The 26982-nt window shown below is 39.9% G+C and overlaps 1 protein-coding gene across 1 annotated transcript in view; it reads right to left on the bottom strand.

Moving 5' to 3' along the window:
• The window catches only part of ST6GALNAC3 (ST6 N-acetylgalactosaminide alpha-2,6-sialyltransferase 3), a 211427-nt gene that overhangs the window by 97776 nt on the left and 86669 nt on the right, over positions 1-26982 (bottom strand). The window contains exon 2 of the mRNA XM_033067498.2: positions 15081-15275. Within this exon, the coding sequence (XP_032923389.1) occupies positions 15081-15275 (195 nt within the window). The remainder of the gene's footprint in view (positions 1-15080; positions 15276-26982) is intronic.

The raw sequence follows: 26982 nt of genomic DNA, 5'->3' as shown, positions 1-26982 counted from the left end.
AGTTGTATTTGACCACAACTGGAAATGAGAAGGAAAACGTAATACATATATAGTAGATGGTGGAATAAAATTAAGCACACAAATAAAATTTCTACTTCTATAAAAGTAAGAAATACACGTATACTAAACACCCATCATGGGAAAAATTCCAGTGAAGTTAAAATTAGATTTTGAGAGTAATTTCAGCAGCAACCTATTTCACTTCTATAACACTATAATGATTTCATCAGTAACAAATTCTCTAGGTAGTATCACACTGGAAAGTTTAAGGATGGCACCATTAAACAGCATCCATAATTGTTACAATCACCTACATATACCACAAAAGGGTGCATTTCCAGATGACTGTTAAATGTACCAATTTACCAGATTAGAATTTTGCTGAAAGGAACACTCTGAGCCTTCAAGAACCTATTACCTATGGACCAAAGCTCATGTCAAGTCCATTTTCTGCTGCAAAGATAAACTGGGCATACTTTCAAAATAGAATTTATAGTACAGCAAAAATACTACTGATTACCATGTACTGTTCTGTTATGGAGGGGCAAAACATGGGGGCTTTAAATGCCCTGAGCCCATGGTAAAGCTGAATATATGCAGATGTTTCCTCACCTTGTTCAGTCCCCTTTGATCTTAGAACTATTGCATGGAGCTGTGACCTGTGCTTTGCAAAGGCTGACAGGATTTGGGCTGAGAATCTGACAAAACAGGTACTTACTTAACAGGAAAGGAATCTTGCAGACACACACAGAGGCTCCACAAAGCATGAGAACCTGGGGTATCACTTCAAGTGCTACTAGGAGCAAACTCAACCATGCAACCTAGAAACCTTGCCCTCTCAAATCACCACAATCATTAAATAGTAGACACCACCTCTGTGTTAAGCACTTTTTAAAATCATGCTATCTCAAATACAAAACAGTAGAAGAACTCTTGGACATCCTTAGGTAGATAAATACTTCACTGCATCTAGAAATAACTAATGGCTGTATAGAGAGATAGATAATCATACTGGAAAGGAACAAAAAAGCTACATTCATGAATTCCCTAGCAATTTAAAAATTCAAACAGATTTTAAGATGTATTATGCAATAATATCTACTCACTTGCACCTAACATAGAAATGCCTCTCAGTGATATGTAGTTGCTAAAATTATATTTATTTTTATAAAGATCTTGCTACACAAACTAGATTTTTCAAAGAAAAATGACATGCTTAGTGAGTGAAGGGAAATTACTAGAGGCATTCTTGCATTTACTGAAGACTGATAAAAAGACAGATTTTCAGGAATTCAGAATACGGCTTCCTAGATAATTGAACAATTAATCTGAATGTACAAGAAATACAAATGTATATACAAATTAAGTGTTCTGAACATAAAATGAAGCTCCAATTTTTTAACAGATCCATTCTGTTATTCCATTATGAAAACTGTTCCTCTAATGAACAGGGGCATTTAAATTGCAAGAACACTACTGCAGACTGAATGGGAAAAATTATGACCAAGAATCCTATTTTCAAGAATAACTAACAGCACTCTAAGATTTCTGATATGGACTGAAACAAACTAAGGAGGAAAACCCCAAACCACAAACCAACCAACCAACAAAAAAATCACTTTTTTTTTTAGTTCTATACCTTTTTTAGTTGGCTTCATACAACACCATATTTGTGATCTTTTCCTTGCTAAATGTGCCTTATTTTTACAAGCAATCTTCAGGAGAAAATAAATGGTATTTGCAGAAAGAGTGCACAAGCATGAGGAAAGCAACATGGTGGAAATCATCCTGGAAAACAATGAAGTGATTCATCTCATGGAAGAAGATCCAAGACATGTTAGGAAAAATAAATCCAAGGTAATTTGATGTCTAGAAACAGAGGGACCATGTTATGCCATCTCCTCTCTTCCATTACAGCTCAATTCTATACTGAGTTCTAGGAAACTGAACAGCAAGAAGTGAGGAAAAAGTGGGCTCTTTCTATGGATGATTTAGGAAAAATAAGGAAGCATTTTGCTTGATAACATGGTGATAAAGGTGCAACTGCAAGTGTCCATGCATACTGGAAGGAAAAAGAGAATAAATGCTAGAAATATCAAAGGTCTTTAAAAAAAAAGAAATAAAGAGATATAAACAGTTGAAATATTTGCCATATCTCAATCTCAAAAAATATGCAAGTGGTATCACATGATCTTCTAATGGATGTGGGTAAAGGCCCAAGTATTGCAGTTATAGCAACAGGCAGGTTAAAACCTGAGATAACATGGAATATGGGTCCATCACGTACTAGCAGGATGATGAATGGCCAATTGGCTTCTTTCAGCTCTAGATTTTATTTTTTGTATATGCAACTATTTAGCACACACTGAAAGAAGCAGAAAAATACATGCATTATTCATGCTATTTGTGGCAGACATGCACTGTAGTTTCAGTGAACAGGACTGGAAGTAATACCAGAGGAAATAGAGACCTTAGAGGAAGACACTAATCTCAGAAAACTCAGAGTGTCACTGTAATTTTTTTTAAGGGTTCTGTTATGGTAATAGTTATGTTTGCAGAAAATTATTTCTGCGCTATTCAGATAAACAGCCTCACAGAGGGCCATTTCTTCTCCAGGAAATGAAGAGTGGATAACACCCACCAGAATGGGAGCAAGGCATTTAAGAGCAAGTGGAGGGAGCTGGTTCCTATGTTATTATCAACAGCCTATACATAACAAATGATCAAATGATTTAGATTTTACAGCAGAACTTACCTTGCACTGCAGCCAGCAGAGGTGGCAACTAATTTTAAACAGGAAACAATATCACTCCTGTCTATTGCTTGAAAATGACTTCTCATCTACAATTATCTGTCAGTTTTGCCTTCTCATTTTCAGTTATCACCAGCCCCCATACCTACAAAAGTCCTTTCTCCTTGATGCTTATGCTCAGCTCCAAAATAATTTATTAGGAGTTACACATGCTTATCAAAGACAGACAGGATCCATGCAGAAATTAATGGCAGTCTATGGAAGTTGCTATATATCATTATATAATACATGCCAACACTGCTGTCACAGTACGTGGATTGCCTCATCCTTTGTCAATCAGAATGAAGCATTAGCGCACTGCAAAGATTATTTTTGTTGTTGCTCTGACAATGAAGTTCTGGCTGTAATACAAAGGTAATAAGGGATAATCTATCCAGGATAGTAGATTCACAGTCACTTCATGACAGTCAATATGACCATAACATTTTAATTTTTGAACACGACCACAAGTAACTTGATCAAAAAATGTTACTTGCTCTTTATAAATATGAATGCTTTACAAACATGATGATCCTGAAGCAGAGAAGAATACTTTGGTCCATATCAGGAGCAGGACAGAAATTGAGGCAAGCTCATAAGAGTTCCAGCCTGCTCCTCTGCCCACTCCATTCTGAGTAAAAGATCAACACTAATCATCATCATTTGCCTTACAATAATGTCATCCGCTCAGTCTGTTGTCACTGATACTGATGCTGACAAGGCACATTCAACACCAAGGGCCAACTGGAGCAGACATGAACACAACAGCTCCAGAGTGACCTCACCAGCATGGAGGATCCCAAAGGATGATCCCACTACCTCCAAGTCATCCTGTGGGACTCTTTGAGGGTCTGCCAATGGAGACAATTAATGAAGAAGCATCATCTGCTTTTTTCTAGCTTTCTCCTGGAGAGCCGGTTCAGCCTTGGAACACCGAAAAGGGCAGCACTCAGCCCCTGGGAAACACTGACATGGTTTCAAATAAACTTTTTTTGGGTTCACTCCATTTGAAAAAAAGTCATTCTAGTAAGGACATCAGAAAGAAAGTTAAAAAGAACTCTCACACACAATTTTGCCACAGGTTCTTCTGATTTGAAACCTTTTTCCAGATGCTCTTCCAAAGCCTGCTACCAGAGGACTGGATCGGTGTATTCATCTTGAGGCCACCTCTTGACTCCATCAGGAATTAAACCTTGTGCAGAATGCAGCAGTAGGTGGCTTAAGAACAGCCTCTTATCTCTTCAATCTCCAATCTATTTCTTCAAAGCATAAATAGCAATATATTTTGGGAGAAGAGAAAATCTGATGATCTAGTAAAGAAAGTTTTGGCAGTAAAGGGCAAGCCAAACTGGAGGGGAAGCTGAAGAAAAATCAGCAGTTTTGGACTGCATAGACTGGCTCCAAAAAGGAAGAGTTAATAGGAAGTAGGATCAACATTACAAATCTTTTACATGTTAGGAATAAGATGACACAAGAAACTGTATTGTAAGCTGGAAAATGTTGATAAATCAATAAAATTAATTACACAAAAAACACCTGAGAACAAAACTGTCATTCATTGATCAATTCCATAAGATGCTGTATGTCATCAAATACAGGGTTGTTGTTTTTACCTAAAGGCCAGTCTTTATCCTTCACCTTGGTATTTAATTTCTGTTGTAGGATATTTGCCAGTGCTGATCTAAGCTTTCAGTGTACTGCCCTGGAACTACTTTGGAGTGAGTCCCGTGCATGCAGTCAGGCATTTCATAGGAGTCAGAAGACATCTGTGTAAAAGCTCAGAAATACACTTTTTCAACTTGATGCACTCCAAAAATTATATTTTTCTCTTTACAAATGGGAATCCTAGATACCAGCACTGAAAAAGGCAGAAAAGAGGGAGGGTGGTAGCATCACTGAACTAGAACCAGGGAAATCAACCTAAACCAACTTGCACTTTGGCTGGTGTAATACTAATACAAAACCCTTGGGTGCTCCTTTCAGTCTCTAACTGGAACAAAATAGGTTCTGTCCCTTGGAGAAATATTGATCTAAGACTGGTAGCATTTTCATCAATTTCAAATCCAAAACTCTGGGTCCTAACTACAAGAAGTTTTTAGAGACAAATTCAAGAAGTGCTACTTCAAAAAATGAAGCTATTAGTTGCAGAAAAGAGGACTTGACTGGTATGAAAAGGTAAAGGCATCCCTGGGGTTGGGGATTAAAATGGAGGATGAACTCTTGTTATTAAGAGGACAATCCCAAAATCACTCTAGTAATTTCTCTGCACTTATCTGGGGATTTTCATTTAAGACTGCATTTATTCATCTAATGGGCCAACTACTTTTCTAAGTGACAGGAAACAAGAGATTACTTTAATCTTCGTCTAGCTCAATATGGAAAATATATTAATTAGAGAGAAAGAAAAAATAAAGATGGAAGAAAGAAGTATTGCAAGTAACACAGAACTTCTTTTTTCTCCCTCCCACCCCTCCCCAGATTGAACTGATCTTCTTTTTAGGGTGCAGCTGCATGGACACCATTTGCAATGAACTTTCCAACATTGGTGGGAATACAATTTATTGGTTTAGAGGTAGTTACAAAATTATTTGTGAGGAATACACAAAATTTACAGCTCCACCCACAGAAAATGTAGCTCCTTGTAATAGATACTGTAAGTCTATTAAGTACAGCTCTAAGATGCACACACTGCCAGCCTAGTAATGCCATTAACGGACATGAGGTTTTTGATACAATATTCATACAGATCTCTTACAGACCAAAGAACACATATTTGATAGTATGCACTAATGTAATCAGCCAGACAAGAGCAACTAACCCAAGAAAAGCAATTATTGCTGGTACAATTTGCATCTGCTCCAAGAGGGTCTCTGAGCTCATTTCTCTCTATGCAGCACTTACACCAGTCCACCTGTTCCATCCTGTTTTGAGAGCAGATAGCACAGATTAACAGCTCAAATATGCATTTAATGTTCACATTTTTTTCCCAACAAAAAGCCTAAGAGGAAAGGCTCATGTGATAGAAACTTTCCGCCCACTCAGAGAACAATAAAAAAGACAAAACTCTGTGCTCAATCCGCAGAGCCTCGGAGCAGAACCTGAAGCTGCCAAACCCAGGCTGTGACAGATGGCCATGGGAGCAAACTTGGAAAGCAAAGGCTTTCAAGGAAGATGGCTGTGGCTTTAAAGCTAACTAGTAATTGGCATGGCTGTCAGAATTAGGAGTCTGCCTCTTGAGCGAGTTCTAGCTGCTGTGTTTACATGTGCACCCACACACGCCTGTGCGTGGCTGCCATGCGGCTCCCTGCAGGGAAGTATTAATAGCTTTGGGTCAGCTCTGTGCTGGGCATCTCTGCCAGAATAGCTGTGCTGGGCAAGAGCTCAAAGAGCTAAACTCACCGACTGCCATAGCCAGCAGGAAGCCCTTGTGTAGGAACGATTATAAGAGCAAAATTCAATTTTTAGTGACTCTTTTTACTCTGTGGTATATTTTATACACCAGTACAAAGTGTACCTCACTGCCATCACTAAATCCAGAACTACTGACACTCTGCTGCAACAGACACCTTGAATCTCTGTGAGAAATGGACTCCAAATATAAACTCAGGAGAGTGACACTGAGCTTCTTTTGATGAAGGCATCCTCATTTCTACACAACAGTAGTGGGAGAATACTCAGAAGGAAATGATAGGGCACTGCTCCCCCAGCTGATGAACTGGAACATCAAGGAGACACCTTGCCTGCCACTAATAAAAAACAGCCCAGCAGCCCATCCTTCAACTGGCAACCATTACTCACAAAAGCTGAAACCATGTCATGGTAACAGAAATTCTCATCCAGAGTAAAATCAGTAAGTTCCTCCTTCCTCCCCTTGACAAGCCTCACTGTCACCTGCTCATTACATCTTTCCTATTTTCCCCCAGAGGTTTGGTCTCACTCAAGAAGACATTACACCAAACCTCTCTGCTTTTTTCTTTACCAGTCCAAAGAATACGCCATTCAATTTGCTGGTCCACCTGCCATTCAAACTAAAAAAACCCCACTGCTTATAGAAATTTGCCTGTCAAGCTAGCTAACTGCAAAAGTCAACTTTTCTTCTGTTTTCCAGATGATCTCCAGTCAATTTTCTAGATGTTGTGTCACTCATCTGGGGAGATGTTCACACTTCTCATGTGGAGAACACAACTGGCATCCTCACAATAGGGAGACTAACATTAGCTACTATAACCCTACCCTTCAGCAGCAGTAAAAAAAATCCTCAAGAAGGTGGAAGAAATCTCTGAAAATTACATATAACCAAGGTGGATGGCAAATCTTTGATACCAGTAACCTTCTGCAATATAACCTATAAGCTCTATTCAACAGATCAATCCAGCCCACGATTGCATCGTACACATTTATTTCTACCAGCCCAGGTTCTTTAGGGATTGACTTTTGAAGGCACAGCTCACTGGCTGATAGTAATCTCTTCTCAAGCCCCTTAGTCTTTTTTTTTTTTTAAAGCAGAGCTGCCACACAGGCAGCACTGCTTGACTCATCACATTGAGGCTCTGTGTGGAGCAGATTTAATTCCTCAGTATAGAATACTTGATATATTTATCCTGGCACTTGACTTTTTCCTCATGAGACACCATGAGATTCGTGGCAGCTTTAAAAACCTAAGCTAATTCCATATATACAGAAGGAAAAGGGCTGAGCTGGCAGGATTTGCTCCACCGAGGACACATTATCTGTGCTCCCTTCTCTCCTGTAGGTTCATAACAGCCTGAGTGGTTTCAAGTGGACCTTGCAGCTTATTTGGATCATTCTCTCTTCTTCCAGGCCAAAAGAGGGCTGGAAAGAGGAAGAAGGCAGTGAGGATTCTGGTGAGGTCTATTTGTTTAGTGAGATTTATTTCTATAATAGATGTGCTCCTGGAGTTGCTCATTTGGTGGTTAAAGTCCTTGGCAGGAATTTTATTTCTGAGTGCATGCCTATGGCTCCCAGAGCCAGGAATGGAAGCTCTGGTACAGTCAGAAAACACAACAGGGGCAGGTGGACAGGAACCATCAACCACCCTATGAATGTCTCTCAGAAGTTTAACACACAACATGATTGTCATGTAAAGAGTTATGTAACTAATCCTTCTGCAATACTTCCAAAGAAAATTGTTCCTGAAAAATTACAAAATGGAAGCAGAAAAATATCCAGGAGATACTGCATGCTTGGTTGTACTTTCATTATTATTATTATTATTATTACTACATTATTCCTGAATGCAATAGGCTGAAATAATGTTTAACTGTGCAACTGATAAAAAACCGTGTCTTAAAAGGGATATAAATGATAAAGTACTATGAAAAAAATGGCCTTTTATTACCAAAATAACATGCAAATTGTTAAGTTGCAACATAGAATAAGATCCCAAAGGAAAAGACAGGATAGAAATCATCCATGTGTCAGAAGTTAAACACTAAAGTAAATTTCTGGCATATGGAGTTTTGGCTAATGAAGCTTTTTAGCCTTTTTAGGACCCAGTTTTTCCCAAGAGTATGAAACAAGTATCTCTGGAGTACCCAAACCTTCCCAGGTTGGTTGTTAACTTTACATTTTTTACAGTATTTCTTATAAAACTTCAGTCTTTTTGAAAAACTTTTCTTCCTTCCCGTATCAGGAGAGGAAATCATATTAATACTTTTAAAATCCCATTCTTTGCTTTCCTTATGTATTTTATAATTTCGTTTTTCAAGTGTTGTAAGAAGCTGGTATCTCATGATTGGAGTGGGTCCATCTAATGATTACTTATAACACGTTGATAACTATGGTTTTGCTATTGTTCAGATTGTAGGTGCTTTGTCTTACAGCCAGAGACAAAATCACAGCCTATATTTCTGCAAGTTATGTTAGCTTTCCTCTACATTTCAGGTAAGTTTTAAGTGCACTTAATTTATTGTGTTTAAAAAAGAATAATACAAAGAACAGCACAAATACATATAAGGTCTGTAGCCTCCTGTTAATATTCATATCTGGGGTATTTCATTTGTGGAAACCTCCACTCATTTCATCCAAGTTCTACTACAGAACTTCTGGCAAAAAGGCAAAAAAAAGGAACCAGATTTAGGCAGTCCAGTCACTAATGTTTGTAGCTGTGTGTGCCACCAGTGGTGAGCAGTTAATGCTTGTACCCAGGTCTGTTCAGGTGAGGGACAAAATGGTACAGGATAATATGAGCCAAATGTATTTCTTCAATATCAATACGGTACTGATGAGATCTTCAGTTATGACAGGATTTTTAAGAAGTCTTAAGTGCTACAATGCACATTCTTTCACCTACTGCTCATCACTGTAACGTAACATTTTTCAGTGTTCCCAAGACAAAGGCTCTTTGCTCCCTCAGAATTCATTCAGAGGAAGCCATTAGATCTCACAGTTGCAGTTTAATGTAGGGATTTTAGGTCATCTCAGAACTTACCCTTTTCCAAGAACACTTTTAATCTTTGTTCAGTACTTGAATATACTTTTATAATTATGCTTCAAGTGTTATTGCAGCTATATTTCAGATTTTACGTATTCAGGAAAACGCTACATTATTTTAATACTGACGGTAGAGTAAAAATCTATTCAATATTCACCTTTCAGGAAGCACAATCAAATATCCAAGAACACTATTAGACTTGCCTAGCATAAAGTTTCAAACTGCTAATGGATTTTAAATTGATGTCATAATGCTGCAATTTAAATACATGATGTTCATTAATTTTGTCAGAACTCTTTGTAGAGTAGGAGTGGTATGAAAGAAGGAGGAAGGTTAGATTTTTTCTATCTGTTTCTTTTTATCTGCTTCCACATTTTTGATATACAAAAATTACATCAGATTGATGTGGGTGGGGGTGAAGTTTATTCCAATAGGTTTCAATTAGGTAACCACTGTGGAGTATCAAATTAATACTTTCTATGAAAAAAATCACCAGGAATAGGATAAAAACAACTAACACATGATAGGCGTGACATTTCCTAAAGACAGATTTCATGGGACCTCTCACCAAAAATCCATAGGCACAAAGTGGAGGAAATAAGGGACAGAAAGGTCATGTTGTTCATACACCTCCTTCTCACTGAAAGGTCAAAATTCATGTACTGAGTGAGACAGCAATATTGCAAAACAGGCATAGTTTCCCACAATCTCAAGGATGTGGATATTGAAAAGGGAAAAGAGCACATCATGGAAGTCTACTACAAGGCTCCCCTTTCCAACTGAGGGGAGTGAGGGTGGGCTCTGGATGCAAATTTTCTAGGTGAAGAATCCTTGATTTTAGAAATATCTCCAAAGTGAAACTAAAATGTGTCTAGACATAATGGCCCAGTATATACAACACTTCACATCTATTTGTATTTCAAATCTAATATATTTACTGTACATAAAGACAGTTTTCTCCCAAGCTGTTGCTATGGCTACAAATCAAGGAAACCATAGCAACAACTCTGTATTATATGCAGCCTTAATTGCAGATTAAGTTATGTCTCTCTTTGCATTTTATATTAAATACCCCAATACAATCTAGTTTTAGTAATCTTAAATTATTTTCAGACTCTTTAATAATAAAAATTCCACAATATTACAGTGACAAGTCAAATACACAATACCCTTGAAAAATGTCTTTACAGCATTATTCTGATCATACCTAATAACAGCCACATCATTGGTTTTTACTTGAGATAAACGCTAATGTTCATATCATCGTATTTCCTGATCTTCTTTAATACAAATGATTGATCACTAGCACTTTAACCAAGTAATTGATTTTCCATCATCTCATAAGATTTTTCAACTCTCATCCCACTCAGCCTTACCCCAAAAAAAACCAGCTCCTCTTAACTTAAACTTCTATTGCTAACGAAAAGTTTGGGCCTTTTCTGGTTTGGTTTGATTTTCCTTTTTCTTCAGAAAGTAAGTATGCAATAGAGAGACAGGAAAGGTAGAGAAGTAATTCATTCTAGATTTTCTAGCTTCTCTGTCACTTCAGATGACTGACTGGGTTGGTGGCAAATTATCCTAATTCCTCTGTTTTGTTGACCTTGTACAGTCACGGAGTTGGCACGCAGCCAGACCTGGAGTGCAGCCTGAGAGGAACAGTTTAAGGAGAACAGAGAACAAATGTGAAGAAAAGAAGGATGTTAGAAGTGGATGAGGAACAGGTGGGAGTGCTGCCATCAGACAGCAGGAGACACCAATGGGGAGACAGGATTCAAAGGACACTCCAGGACAATATGAGCACATTCAACAGGTACAAAAAGGTTCCCTCCATAAAAGAGAAGAGGCCAAAATTCACATCTTCAAAAGCCTTCTCTCCTATCTTCCCTTCCATCACTTTATTTTCTGATAATTCATTGTGGTATTGTTTCCTCACACCATTTGGTCGTTGATGAGATACCATGTGTCCCATTTTGCAAAAAACTTGGCCACACATGTTTGGAGAATTAGCTTGTCTCACAGAATAGACTTTTCTGCTCATCATACATACCACAGCAGCACAAAAAAACCTAGAAAATTTCTTAATTTTATGAAATGAGCAGAAATTCAATGTATCTGATGCAACAAAGAAATTAATAATTGAGAATTTCTGGCTATATTAATACAAGTAGTATACAAATGCTTATTTGACAAAGCAATATGTGTTCTAAAAATCATAGTCTGAGAAAGCTACGAGTGTGAGTTAGGAACATGAGCTGTGCAAAAGCTTTTCACATGAGCATCACAACAAAAGTTCCCTCACACAGGGAACAATAAAGTCAAAAGTCAGTGCATTTACAAAAAGCAAGCTATGTTCAGGTCCTTCATTATCATTTCAATTAGCAAGCATTAATGTAATCTGCAAATATAACAGGGAAAACAACTAAAATTACTAAGTTTAAGGATTCCTTCACGACCTAAGCTAAATTGAGACAAATATCTTACGAATCTGTATCGGTCACCAGTTTCAGGACATTCATTTCCATTTACTGTTAGAACTTCCAAGCGTGTTATCAAATTTAAGAATGAATTAAGGCCCTCACAAACTACTTCTAACCTCTGATGAAGGCAATGGTGAATAACAATGGATTAGCATGCTCCTCTCCTCTCCAGTTATCAGTTCAGACTGATAGTGATCAAGTGACCGTGGCAGCTCTGCCTCATTCAGATTCCACGCCTGCCGCTGTGGCAACAACCCAGGGACATGCAGAACACGCTGCCCTCTCATTCCTAGGGGGATGAAGCCTTAACCCTTCTGAGCTCAACAGCACCTCCCATTCCTTTCACTGGGGCTATGATTCACATCTGAACAGTTCTACTTTCAGGTGTTTGTCCTTTTTCTGCTTTACAGATAATGTACAGTAATTTCACGACTATAAGGCGCACCCTTTTGACTAAAATCTCCCCCCAAAACCGGAAGTGCGCCTTATAGTCCGGTGCGCCTTATCTGATCTACAAAGTTGCGACATTTGCCACCCCGGAAGTGAGAGCCCGCCGGCTTCGGGGCCACCCCCGCGCGGGGCGGACCCGCCGGCTTCGGGGCCTCCCCACCGGCATCGGGGCCTCCCCCGCGCAGGGCCGTCCCACCGGCATCGGGGCTGCCCCCGCGCGGGGCGGACCCGCCGGCTTCGGGGCCGCCCCCGCGCGGGGCGGACCCACCGGCTTCGGGGCCACCCCCGCGCGGGGCGGACCCGCCGGCTTCGGGGCCTCCCCACCGGCATCGGGGCCTCCCCCGCGCAGGGCCGTCCCGCCGGCATCGGGGCCGCCCCTGCGCGGGGCGGACCCGTCGGCTTCGGGGCCACCCCCGCGCGGGGCGGACCCGCCGACATTGGGACGGCTCCCTTGCGGGGGGTGTTAAAGCCGCAGGAATCGGATCGGCTGCTGCGCGGGGGGGGCGAAAGCCGCAGGGATCGGATCGGCTGCTGCGCGGGGGGGCGAAAGCCGCAGGGATCGGATCGGCTGCTGCGCGGGGGGGGCGAAAGCCGCAGGGATCGGATCGGCTGCTGCGCGGGGGGGGCGAAAGCCGCAGGGATCGGATCGGCTGCTGCGCGGGGGGGGGCGAAAGCCGCAGGGATCGGATCGGCTGCTGCGCGGGGGGGGCGAAAGCCGCAGGGATCGGATCGGCTGCTGCGCGGGCGGGGCGAAAGCCCCCGGAATCACGGCGGCCGCCGCGCGGGGTGGGCGAAAGCCCCCGGAAGCACGGCGGCCGCCGCGCGGGTGGGGCGAAAACCCCCGGAATCACGGCGGCCGCCGCGCGGGGGGGGCGAAAGCCCCCGGAATCACGGCGGCCGCCGCGCGGGGGGGGGCGAAAGCCCCCGGAATCACGGCGGTCGCCGCGCGGGCGGGGCGAAAACCCCCGGAATCACGGCGGCCGCCGCGCGGGGTGGGCGAAAGCCCCCGGAAGCACGGCGGCCGCCGCGCGGGCGGGGCGAAAACCCCCGGAATCACGGCGGTCGCCGCGCGGGCGGGGCGAAAACCCCCGGAATCACGGCAGCCGCCGCGCGGGGTGGGCGAAAGCCCCCGGAAGCACGGCGGCCGCCGCGCGGGGGGGGCGAAAGCCCCCGGAATCACGGCGGTCGCCGCGCGGGCGGGGCGAAAACCCCCGGAATCACGGCGGCCGCCGCGCGGGTTGGGCGAAAGCCCCCGGAATCACCGCGGCCGCCGCGCGGGGGGGGGCGAAAGCCGCCGGAAGCACCGCGGGGGGGGGCGAAAGCCGCCGGAAGCACCGCGGCCGCCGCGCGGGGGGGGGCGAAAACCGCCGGAAGCACCGCGGCCGCCATGCGGAGAGGGGGAAAGCCGCCAGAATCGGAGCGGCTGCCACGCGGGGAGGGGGCAAGCAGCTGGAATCGGGGCAGCGGCGGCACGGGGCAAGCCTGCCGGCATTGGGTCACCCGGAGCGCCAGGGAACTCCCGGAACAGCGGGGCCCTGGGGATGCTGCACGGAGCGGCGGTGGGCATAGCCCGGCCCTGCCGGGTACAGGCAGGCCCGGGAGCCAATGGCTGCTGGGTTGAGGCGGGGCCTCGGCCAGCAAGCGCGCGGGAGGAGCTGGGGGCGGAGCCTCGCTGCAAAAAAAAAACCCGGTGCGCCTTATAGACCGGTGCGCCTTATCTGATCTACAAAGTTGCAAAATGTGCCGGCTCCCGGGGGGTGCGCCTTATAGTCCGGTGCGCCTTATGGTCGTGAAATTACTGTACTTTAGCCTCCAAAATAGTGCTGCATCTTACAGAACAATGATTTAAATATGTTTAAAAGAAGTTACCTCCTAAAAACTGCCTCTCTCTCATTCTGATTTTCATATTTAACCCACTAAAGGTAGGATAATAACTAACTAGTCCAATATACATACAGGACTAAATATAATGAAGTGGTAAAGCTTTTTTATTCTCTGTAGAAGCTGTTATGTGAATGAATTTCACTCATTAATAACTGTAATTTTATAGAAAAAAATAACTAGCAGCTAGTGGAAGCCTGATAGTATTTCTCATGACTGACAGTGCTATAACTGATCACTAACTATAGAAAGAGTTCACTTTTTATGTTACTTTATTTTGAAAGTTTCCATTTAACAAATACTACAAAGAGAGAGGGGAAATCTGAAGAAAATGAACCACCACCACCAAAACCCAATAGTGGTTGTAGAAATTTTGACTACTAAGGCACTTTAAAGCAACAGTCTCTGTAAAACCTAATTTCATCAGACAAGTATTTTTATCACACCCTAAGTATTTTGCAAAACAGATACACATCTGTGAGTTTTAAAGTACAGAATGCAAATACATACCTAGCTTTGAAATAGCTATCATGTATTATTGTAGTACTTCCAGAAAAATCCGGTAAACCTCTAGCTTTATATATTTCCTAGGCTCACATACGCTTATTTCACAAATCACTCCCTTTTCCTCTTTCATGCTCATACAAACAACTTCTTTGGGAAGCCCAGGCAAAATGAAACATTTTTAAGACCTTATTACAACAAACACAAGAAAATTTCCTTTTGCATTAGAGGGATTGAAAGATCAAAATTAATCTGAAAGATTTTCTTGTTTGAATAAACAAGTTTTCACTCAGTCAAGGATGATTATGAGGCCAGTTCACTGCCCTCTCCACTGCAGACATGACAGAAATTTTAAAAATTTCAAAGGTCATTTAAGCAGTAGCAGACTTTTAAAATAGCCACTTTGCTCAGAAACACCTTGTTCAGTTTTTACACTGGGCAGGTTGTTAAAAAGCATTAGATGGGATCAGAGAAAAAGAAATCTACTGGTCCATTTTGCCAGGCTGTAAAAAACAGGTCTTACCTCTTGTGTTTTTACATTTATATATCCATAATGAGTTTTCAAAGGCTGCCTTTGGCCATTAGAAAATGGGATCCACTTGACTCTGGTTTGTCCAAAGCAGTTTAGGATCAAAGGGAAAGTTACTTCATTTGTGAGACGAACAATGATCAGACAGAGGAATGCTGCAATGAAACTCACAGCAACAATGGACTTTCTCTGAAATGAAAAGAAGAAACGAAATAAATTATTAAAATTGAGAGTCAGTTTTAATAAAAAAATACATATCTTCAATTGGAGGATGAAGGAAAAACACTTGAGAAAGCTTTATGTGAAATTATTCCTCTGGTAGTCACCTTGCTGCAGGAGCACAAGGAGACAGGTGACTGGATTGTTTTATTTCAATAAATTTGCATTTCAGAGGTTTGCAGAGTTTCTTTTAGAACTGGTTGCAAATGAGTCAGTTCTGCTCACCAAAAAAAACCAAAACAACAAGCAATTTAAGGTTCAAAAAACATCTATCAACTTGAAATTTTATTTGCATTTGGAATAAAGATTTTATGTAAACATCCACACCAAAGTCATCACTCAAAATCATCAGTTTTCTGGGGATGACAATACACAAAAGGAAAATACCATCTGCAGTGACACCACACAAAGTTTACTGGGAAGATTAGCATCACTACAGAACATTCCATGCAACAGAATTCATGCTCTAACTTTGAATACTTTAGGAGAAATTGTTGGTGAAGTCAGCACCACATTCTGCCTTATTCAGGGTTCATAAATTTACAAAGCAAGGCATTGTTATTTCAGACAAGATGAGCCCCATTATTAGTAATTCAACCAATCTGCAGCCTGTGTCTAATTAGTTCTTCCCTTCTGCCTCTACCCCATCCAGTCAGTTGGACTGGAGAATGTAATCACAGACCACAACTTTTCCCCTGGGTAACTCCTCAGTCTGCAGGTGAAAAACTTGTAAGAAAGTCGGATGTTCTCCTTATTTTTAGCTATTTTTTAGAATACCACAATCAATTACTTCTAGACAAATTACTTAAGGACAAACATGTCAGCTGGCACATGTAAAGATTCTAGATATGATTCTCTATCAAAAAGATTATTTTCACATTTTCCCTGAGGGAATGAAACAATTATCATTTACAGGTGTTTCTACTGTGCTTTAATTACATTCTAGGTTTACCTAATTTGCCACTGTTTAATTAGTCTACTGAAGGTAATTCTATCATTCTAAAGAGTAACATTTACAGAAAATACAGGGGGAAAAAATCATTTGCCTAAGGGCCTATACATAAGTGTATAATTATGCTTAATGCTGGATGACAGAATGTGATCACCCCAATTCCCATCTACAAATACCGCCAGCTAAGCAGCACAGAACACATTTAGCAGCACTTATTTTACACAATGGCATTAAGATCACACGTGATGCCATGGTAAAGGCAAACTCTCATTGCAACCTGATAAAATGAATCTGTTCTTTGCACAACAGTGAGAATCACAATGAGCTCACAGAAAATTGGAAGGTATGTTATGATATTCCCACAAACAAGAGTTAACAAAATAATCCATTGCAGGGGTCAATTGCGTGGCTCTGTGTTCTGATGTACTGGGAGGTTACAATTTATAAGATAAAAGCAGTGAGAGACCAGGCTGGAAAAGCTGGGTGAATGAGGTCACTGTGAGGAGAAAAGGAAGAGGAGGATGAAGAAGTATTGTGGCAGTGTGATTCAGTGAGGAACCTCAGTCAGCTAATGGCTGTGCAACGTAAAATTAAACCTAGCAAATCTTCAGAGGGCAACACAGCAGCCACAACCCAATCTCAGCATTCAGAATTCATGGAAGCCACTGCACTTTTCATCATCTGCATTATAACAGATTTACATTAAATTGCAATAAAATGGCTGGGGAGCACTTCTGTGTCACTTCTCTTTGTAGCAGATGGAGTCAGAAACATTTAGCTATATATCAGAGCCTTGTAAGTGCTAAGAGCAGCCAAGATGTGCAGTGCAAGTGATAATCATAAAGCAATGAGAGGGAGCATGGATTAGTCATATTATTTATTGCAAATCAGAATTAAAGTATTGCAAATATTTAAAGGGGAATCTAGATCTCATTCCACTACATAAGCTTGTTTCAATCAAAACATCCACAGCAGGAAGCAAGATTGCTTGTATGATGCTACTACCTGATATCCACATAGCCTATCTTCCTGGTTTATTGAATACCACTTTTTATTTCCTTTATTTTGTGCGGATCTGTTCTGAACTTGAAAACGGTGCAATCAGCTTTATGTGCTTCTCACAGGGAGTTGTTCTAAACAGCCCTTGCCCTGAGAAGAATTCAGATTGTGTAGCAGAATTTTTTGGCCTTTACTAGAAAGCCACCAGATTTTCATATTTATTTTCTTTAAATGCACTGTATTACCAGATGAAACAAAAATTGTGGCCTTTTCTTTTTTTTTAGGTTAGGAAATATTGTTTGAAAAGCAAAACGGCATAGATTTTTCTCTGTGCTTAGCCAGAAAGAATATGCACTAACAAAAACATTCAAATGAGAGAAAGGAATTTTTATAACAGAACAGAATTAAGGCATCTGTTGAAATTGTTTTGGAAAAAAAAAATCTAGCCATATGCAAACACAGTGTTTACTTATTAACTTGTACAAAGGACGTTTGTATTAAGTATTCAGTTCCCCTGAAATTTTAGTTGAAGGCATGAGATCCAACAATAGGAATTCTCTGTGGAAAAGACTACTACAAACTGGCATTTCAGTGGCTCTGTACATTTCACTATAAAAATACTGAAAAACACAGAAGCACATACTTTGCATAATTTTAGCCTTCTTAAAGCACCAAGTAAAGAAGTCTGCTCAGTGGCCATAAGTATTCTACAAGGCACTTCTAAAAGTAATTTGGTTCCCTTAAGTCCCTACATTCTTTATCTGCCATTAAAAAAACAAACAAAACAACAACAAAACAACCAATCCCAGGTGCTATTTGTCATTAACTGCTTCTTGTAAAATCTCCTTTACTGCAGATAAATAGATTTTGTTATTGGTCCTCTGATAAAACTTAAAATTTAGCATTTGAGAATCCAGAAATTCTACATGTCATTAGGATATGACAGAGAAGTCTGAAGCTATATACAGGGATGAATACCAAATTGTAATTTGTCTGCATCAGCACTTTAAATACTCACACATCCTACCATTTGGGAGAGCTAAACCAACACTAATTAGTAAGTCTGCAGAGAAACAAATCTTATTCCTTCTTAATTTTCAGTTCTCATGAATGCAAATTGTCTCTTAACGAAAGAAATGTTTCTCTAACATGGACGTATCCTGGGCATAAATCTCAATCAATTTTTTTTTTTCTTTTTAGCTAATCTAATGTAGACATTTTGATATTGACAACATTTACATAAGAAATGTATATTCAGTTATAAACATCTTTTAAATGTTTCCTGTTTTTCACATACTCAGTGAGGATTACACAGTAAGACATAGGTCAGAGAGTTTCTTAGCTGGACGACTTGCATGGTATATTAGCTTTTGTTACATTTTATTTCAGTCACTATAGCACCTGACTAGCCTAGATGGCAGTGGCAAGAACAAAATTACCCTTCTCTTGAAGACAGGGTCCTATAGCAAAAGAGTGAAAGAGTTGTTAATGAGACTAAGTCTACCTACAGGTTCATTCCCAGCTTAAAAAGAAGAAAAAAAAAATGGTAGAAGAGGAAAAATTTGAGATCAGAATACATGAACTCCAATACCTCAGACCCCATTGGGCCAGGACTAAACAGTTTCTTCTAATTCTTTTTACTCAATCCCCACAACAGCATCTTCCTACTTTTGGTGTCAGTTATTTCTCATCAAGCTCATTCTGTCTAGTATTTATATCAAAATCAATAACTGGTGAGCATGAATCACATTCAATTTATATCTAGGTTGTTAAAGTAAGAATTGAAATAAAAACAGGAGTGTCATACTACTCTGCTGGATAGAATTTAATTAAAAACTTCATGGGAATAAAACAATAGCTACTTTCAGGGGTATAAATATACGTATTTGGCAACATGGTCTCTAGCACTATTAATACGCTTCACATCTCCTAGTTTTGGCTAATTACCAGTGCCTGCATGATTCATTAGTTTCACTTTGGCAGGAACTTGAGAGTCTCAACAAGTTTTAGCCATATTTTTCTTTCATAATCTGTTAAGAAGTGTGAGATGACAAGATCTTTTCTTTATAGTTCAATAATGCCTGACAGAATAATAAGACACAAACACTTTTTGTGTTGCATACAGTTGTCTAAGAGGGAGGGAGGGAGCAAGGAAATATTTCCAGAATAGGAAGATAATTTCTTAAGTTGTAAATTTTACTGAGATCTGCACTAAATATTCTACTTTTCTAACCAGAGCACAACACCCTGCCACTTGGCATGCATTATATGGCAGAGACTATGAAACCACTTCACAAGCAGGAATAAATCCCCATCCCAGTGAGTTTCACAGTAAAAACCTATTTCACAGGTGCATAAACTGAGGTTGAAATCAACTTCCCTAAGATCACAAAGAACTCAACAGACAGGAAATAGTGATATGAGTGCTTCTATTATTTATAAGCACAACCTCCTAAACTTTCATTCTAGAATTATTTTGTTTTTCATGCTTATTGTTTCTATCACAAGTAACTGCCTGAATTTTTTCTAAGACAAAGTTGAACATGGTATTACGGAAGATTCCAGTAAAGAACCCTAGGAACCATACCCCAAACAGTAATTGCAAATAAGCCTTTTTTCATAAATTGATTTTCTTTAGGACTCATTCTTTCTTTTATTTTATAGATACATGGCAGCACCAAGCTTGGAAGGACAAATGAAAGGTAAAGACTTATGTGAGGGTTTTGGGTCTCTTAGATGACACTATATGCAGTAATATTGTATTATTTTCACAACATCTACCTTTATGGACACAGCCAGTAACTCAATCACTTTTTTAATATCTCTGCACATCATACTACTTTCATTATAGGACCGATGCAGGGTTTCACTTTTTACTCAAATACAACAGCAATTGAAAACAATATAATGGCTACACTTACTGAATTTGTTTCATTGTGTGGACCACTATATGTAAAAAATAGTTTTATTTAATTTTCTCATTTATAGTCTTGAGCATCCCATTTAAAAGCTACTTTCTATTACAACAGAGCATTAAATGAAATGCTCTAGTTCAGTATACCTTACTGATTTCACTGATATTGGAAAAAAACATGCCTCCAGCTATTTCTTTTGTCCTGAAACTCCCTTTAACAGGGTTGCTGAAGAGATAGTCAAGCACAGATCCTAGAGTTTTCAAAAAGATTCTAGAGTTACTCAAAAAGAGTAAGACTATATAGTAAAGATCCTTCTAGAAACAGCCATATGTCAAACATCATTTGCATAAAATCAGTAGCTGAAGATTTACTTTCTTCTCTTCCAGAAGTGAAAGTTAACCCGAATATGTTCAAAGACTCCACAGGAGATTGCTGTCAGTGTTTCTCTCTCAGGAGGAGAGAAGAACAAAGCTGGTAGGGGTTATATCACCAGTAAGATGTGGTTTGGGTTCAAAAACCAAATTAAAATTAAGATTAAAGCAACAGGGTTTTTTGTTGGTTTTTGGGGTTTTTTTCCGGGAAAAGGACATCTTTGCTAAACTGGAAAGTAAGCAGCCAGGAAACTGAGAAATAAGAGCAAAAATGAAGTTCGGTGATGAAAAAGTAACACAGGAAATGCAGTGTCCCTAAAAATAGGTGGTTACAATGAAAGAAACATGTGAGTTTTATCCTGAAAAGTGTTTCTGGTAAGAAGGTACCCTGAATCAGGGCTGTGTTTGAGGACTGTGGTGTTTAAGCAGGCATGAATAGAAGGCACATTACCTCTTGCACATCTTCTCTGCAGGAGCTCTGGCCTTTTCTAAGGTTAAGACAGCTCAAGGGCTCTCAAAACACAGCTCAATGTACCTCTTGTGTTGTTGTCATTTGTTACAAATTTGTTAGATAATTCAGTTTTTATGATGATTCACAATTCACAGGTGGTGTGTCTAGGTTCATAGCAGCTCAACATAGTCAATCATATCTTTCATTAAAGCCAAAATCGTGCAGAGTGGGTTCAGGTTACTGAGGTAAAACTTGAGCTATGAACAAAACAGTAATCAGCACAGTTCAAATAACTGATGTAACAGCAGCAGTCTGTATTAAAAACCTTACATAAGAGATAATCCTCCTATATGTAAACTCCTTTTATTAGTCTCAGGTTACTGCACAACTTTATTACACATAGCATTCCCATCAGAAAGAGCACACTTATTTAGGTAATAATATGAAATTATGTAAGGTGAAGAACTTCCAAGTTTCAAGGAGTAATGGTTGAAGTATTTTGAAGACCTTCCATATGCTATTATGTATAAGAAGCTACCACATTTGAAAAGCCCCAGTGATTCTGAGCCCTTTGAATTGCAAAGCATTGCCAGATTTCAGGAATTATTTTGTGTCACTATTCCCTCTTGCCCTAAACTCAAAGCCTGATAAGAAGGAGCATTTATTTGTCTGGAGATATTCTTATCCCTTCAGGCTTTCCAGCACTTTGAGCTCCCCATATCCCCATAGTTCCTGCTATTCATTTCATGCTCACTCAAAGCTGAATCTGTATTTCCTTCAGCAGTCTACTCCTGGCCCAGGCTTCCCTATGCAAACAGCCCCACTCCACCAGGAACAAACACATCATTAGCACAGCCCCAGCATCACACACCACAAGGTCACACTACCACCAAAGCAACCTGAACTTCTGAGCAAGGCATGCCTTTAGCTAGTCTGCTACTTGATTTTATATTGCAGCTGAAAGCCGTCCAGTAATTTAAAAGATCATCCCCATAAAATCCCCATGGCTGCAAAGCACACTTTGAATAAGGTTGTTGATTTTTCATTCTATAAGATCTGTTAAGAATATTTAATCTAAAACTCCAGTTACTGATTCACTGATGTCCTTCACAACCTAGGGTGAACTTCATCAGTAGATGCAGATGCATATTATATAAACACTAATGTAGTCTCTGCATGATAAAGTAGAATTAAAAAGGAGAAAAAAGAAAAAGCCTCTGCAGTACAGTCCTCAAATGGTGATTTTTTTTTTTTTTTTTTTTTTTTTTCTGGTGCTGGATTATTGCCCAGCTCTTCTTATCAATACCTTGGCAAGCTTTCTGACACACACAGGCTGACATACGCCTCCCTATAACAGAACTGCTGGTACAAGAATTTGTGATCTTTCAACCTGGCAGTTGGTTGTTACTACTTATTGAAGTAGTACCTGATTGTAGCTATTTTTCACCTGCTGAGAAAAGTTCAAAGGAAAAAAACCACCCATATGTGTGTATTAACTCTTATCCTGCCAGATATACCTCACTTAGATGACCTTTTTTTCTCCTCTGTAGAAATTTATAAAGATTCATGATCGGCAACATCCTAAGAGTGAATCTGTAACTGAGGGATTTTCACAAACATTCTGAAAGGCACTCTCTAGCTGCCAGCATTTTCATGAAAATCCCTTTCAAAAAGTTATTTCTTTCAACCAGAAATAGACTAAAAAAGTGTATAAACCAGTAGAAAAACAACAAAAAGCCTCACAAATACATCAAGAAAGACTCTTAGAAGACAATAAAATACCAGCATACTTCTGGTCAGCAAATCTTTATATTTGAAAAAAGATGCAGTTATTAAAAGTATTTTACATTTCTTTGCTATTTTGCATGAAATAACAGAAATACTCAATTTCTTGTTTCAAAAACTCAGAGAAAAGGTAATGTGATGGCTTCTAAAGTCAAAGTGAGATAAATTCAATTTTTGCTTGCAGCAGTAAAATCGTTAGTGTGATTGGTATGCAGCAGGAGGAATGGATGTTAATCACATACCTGTATGTTTAGTAAATACTACACTGGGATGCAACCTCTGGAAGTACTAACTTCTAGATAAGAAAGAAAATAATCAGACAAATAAAATTAAACACTTGACAGCAGCCCAGAGGCAGAAGAAATGAAAGTAAATAAAATGTTGTAACAACCCCGTATTCTCAGGCTGCACATCTGTGAAGAAAATGCCTTTTGCTGGAAACCTTCACTTGCCTGCAGCTCACTTCTGCCTGTGGGGGAAAGTTTATGCTACAGAGAAAAAACTGCATAACCAGAAATTCACACAAATGAATTGTAATTGCCTACCACCATCTGGACAAGCCCAGACTTTCTCCATTGAATTTTCTTCTGTAAAGATCCCTGACTGCCAAGCTGGACTTCAAATTAACAAAAAATCGACACCACCCTCTGTTTCCTTCTAAAAGCTATTTAACACTGGAAGACAACAGAGATATTGCCCAGCCTGTTACTTGGCAGCACTTTGCACACCAGTTTCATCCCACACTATTCTTTGGGAGGACAGCACTTTTGGAAAGTTCCTCTGGATGTTCTCACTGCCAGTCTGTGCAATGCATCTGCTGCTCATAAGCACGAAAAGAAAAACAGGAGCAGGGGATCATTGCTGATTTGAGGCTTGCACCCTCAGCCAGCCAGGGCACCCTAACACAGTGCAGTGAATGCCTTGTTCCAGAGGCAGGGATGCAAACATGTTTTAGTGTCAGGAGCCATATGTGCTCTTCAAGGTCTGGCTGAATGAAAGGCTAGCTTTGCTCTGAAATATAAAAATATTCAAGTGATAGACAGTTCCTTCACCAGGCAAAGGTCCAAGTTTAGGAAGGAGAGAAAGAAGGGTTTTTTTCTTAGAAAAAAGAAAATAAGAGGGTAACTGTGAATTAGAAAGAAGTTGTTCTTAAGCAAAGATGATGCACTTCAGCCAGGCTGCAGGAAAAAAAAAGATAAAAAAGAGGAGTCTACAAGACACTCTCCAGCACAGCTGTAGGAATGTTGTCCTGTATTGGCAGGAAGCAAGAGCAGCCTCTATAAATGCCTTTTTACAAAGAGCAAGGAAAACCTTGGGCTCTAAATTCTTTTGGCAATTTTTTTGCCATCTGTTTTCCATCAGACATGGAAATCTCCCTGTTTACTTCGGATAAACCTGTTCCAGCCTATTTCATCCATACATAACTGCCACATACGTCATCAGAAAAGCAAAATGTATTATTCAATGCCTCCAAGCATTGTCTGCTTCTGGCACGTTGAATGCCATTCCAATAGGCTTAACCATTTATAGCCAATAAAAAGCACGACCTAATTACAGAGAAGTCTCAGCTGAGATCAGCTATTTTGTAATGGGAATTTGAAATTTTCTGCCATATAGCTGGGGGCATGCTACTTTTAGTGAGGGGAAAAAACACCTTCCCTGCTTAATTCTTGTTCTTTCTGTATGCTGTTTTCTTTATTGAAAGCTTAGAAAAACAGGTTGAGGAAACAAAAAAAACCACAAAACACACAAAAAAACCCCTGCCAAAATCAGGACACCAGCATAGCAGAATCCTCTCTGACAAGAGACTTTAAACTATTCCTGTGGCTTACAAACCTTCAGGGCACCAAATCTTTGAGCAAATGGAAGCACATGGAGGATGTGAGATTTGCTGGGATGGTCACATTAGGGTCCATTCTAAGGAGTGCACATTCCAGCACAAGAGCAATGTGCCATAGGACACACATGGAATAGGGAGGGGATTCAGGGGAAGTGTTTGGATGAAGGCATGCAGAACCCAGCCAGGCACTTTTATTGGAGACACTAACGATCATATTATTATCACAGCACTACAGAACAGAGCTTTTCATCTAGGATACACAGCAACTGCATTAAACAGTGCAAGCTCCTAGCAGCACATCCAACTATTTTATTACCCCAATGAAAAATGAAGGAAGTAGGCCTACATTTAAAATCTTTTTTAGGAGGAGCTGCACTGAGCTATGCAATGTCAGTACCAATACAGAGGGGCAAATGACCTGCACATTTTTGGCAGAGAGATTTTTTTCACTGTTGTGATCTTTACTCACTTCTGCTCATACAATCATGGGAAGATGTTGCAAAGCAGCAGGAACTTAAACAAATTCAATACAATTGTATTCCTTGTACAGGTAAGAGTCTGTTCATTATTCATCCGTGGATAACATGAGCAAGAGGTTATCAGAAGCCAACACAAAGGAGACTCTCCAGATAGCAAAGAACATGCAGCACTGCAGTTACAAAACACAACAAATGCTCACGTACTGCTCAAGCAGCTGATGACATATCCCTCCATTCATTGGGGAGCTCCTTAAATCAGGGCACTGACACCCAGTAAAGTACTGATCAAGCTAGTGCCTTCAGCTTGATTATGAGCTTTACTGACTAAGTCTTCTCTTTATAAAAAGAAAAAAAGTGGTTCATGGCAGGAGAAGGTAACCACAAAGCACTGAGCTGCAGCGGGACTTGGCAGAACAGATTCCTTGGAGTGAGAAAACTTTGCCTTTTGTGCTAACCTCTCACTTCTAGGAATTAGGAAACTGTTTTTATACAAACCTCTTTTCATCAGAAGGAGGAAAAATACAATTTCATGTTTACAATAAAATCTATGATCTGCAACTTATTTTGTGAATACATGCAGTTGAACGGGATACCTGCAGTGGAACAGCACCCAAAAGCCACAATCAGGAGTCAATCTCCATTGTGATAAAAGCTGTAAATTCTTTGGATTCATTATTTCTGCACAGCATCTCAATAGGAGCTACAGAAAATCATAAAAATTGATAGTTTTCCAAAAGAAATTCTTCCAAGCAGTAAAGTTTAATCTCTCACTGATCTGTTATCCTGATAGAATAGTACAGGGACAGTAACACATATATCCTACCCAAACACACATTCCATCATTGTATCACACTCCTCTCATGCTGGGTGAGCTAACTGAATTGAACTTGACCTTCAAAGCCCTTGGAAAGCAACAAAATATCTCTGTTTTCTGACATTTATGGGTGGCTTTTCTGCATGGCTGCTTTTATTGCCTGGAAAATAATGGTGAAAGCTGTGTGTACAAACCCACTACAAACACTGACAAATCACATGAAAGGAAGACAGATTTATTCAGTATAGATTACTCCACAGCTAATCTAATCAAATCCAAGTTTTACATTTTTAAAGCAGATCAAAAATTCATAGAGTTAGCATTTCAATACAATAGATATATATTACAGCTTTATTTTAATCTGCAAGTGTAATTGAACTGATTTGGATTTTCTATGCTTTTATTTTTGCATAAAAAAGCTTTATGTGTTTCACATGAAAATGCATCATTGAAACAGCATACGCACAAGAAAAACCCCATGAAAAATTCATAGAGAAGATTATCAATCTCTGTCTAATAAGGCTTAAAGAAAAACACATTTGGACACGATTCTATATTAAAAACTAAAAGTGCTACACATGGAAATGCAAATATATCCTATTTGTGGCTGTCTTAAACTTGAAAGAAACCACTCCTAGCCACTCTATCAGAGCTGACCTAGAACATTTTGATGGAAGAAATGCAACATAACTGGGGACCTAGCACAGTTTTCCATCCTTCAGTCCATCAAACATAGAGAGACTGTCATGTGTCAGACATCATTTCAAACCCCTGGTTCCCTGCATGCACATTCTACTCATTTGCATGCAAGAAACAAAAAAAAAAAGTAGTACAAACCCCCAAAACATTCAAATTTGGTTTAAATTTTGTGTAAGACATAATAAAGACAATCTATTGTCCAGGTACTTGGTTCTATGCCAGTTGCTTGCACTGGACAAAGCCAACTGTGGAATTCTGTCTCTCATTCATATAAAGATATCTCTAATTGATAAGAGGAGAGCAAGAGAAAGCCAGAACCACAATAAAAATTGAACAGGAACAGTAAGAAAAATATAAAATTTTAAAATTATT

This window comes from Catharus ustulatus, chromosome 9 (assembly GCF_009819885.2).
Source record: "Catharus ustulatus isolate bCatUst1 chromosome 9, bCatUst1.pri.v2, whole genome shotgun sequence".
Taxonomy (NCBI): Eukaryota; Metazoa; Chordata; class Aves; order Passeriformes; family Turdidae; genus Catharus; species Catharus ustulatus.
This window is presented reverse-complemented; position numbering and strand designations above follow the sequence as displayed.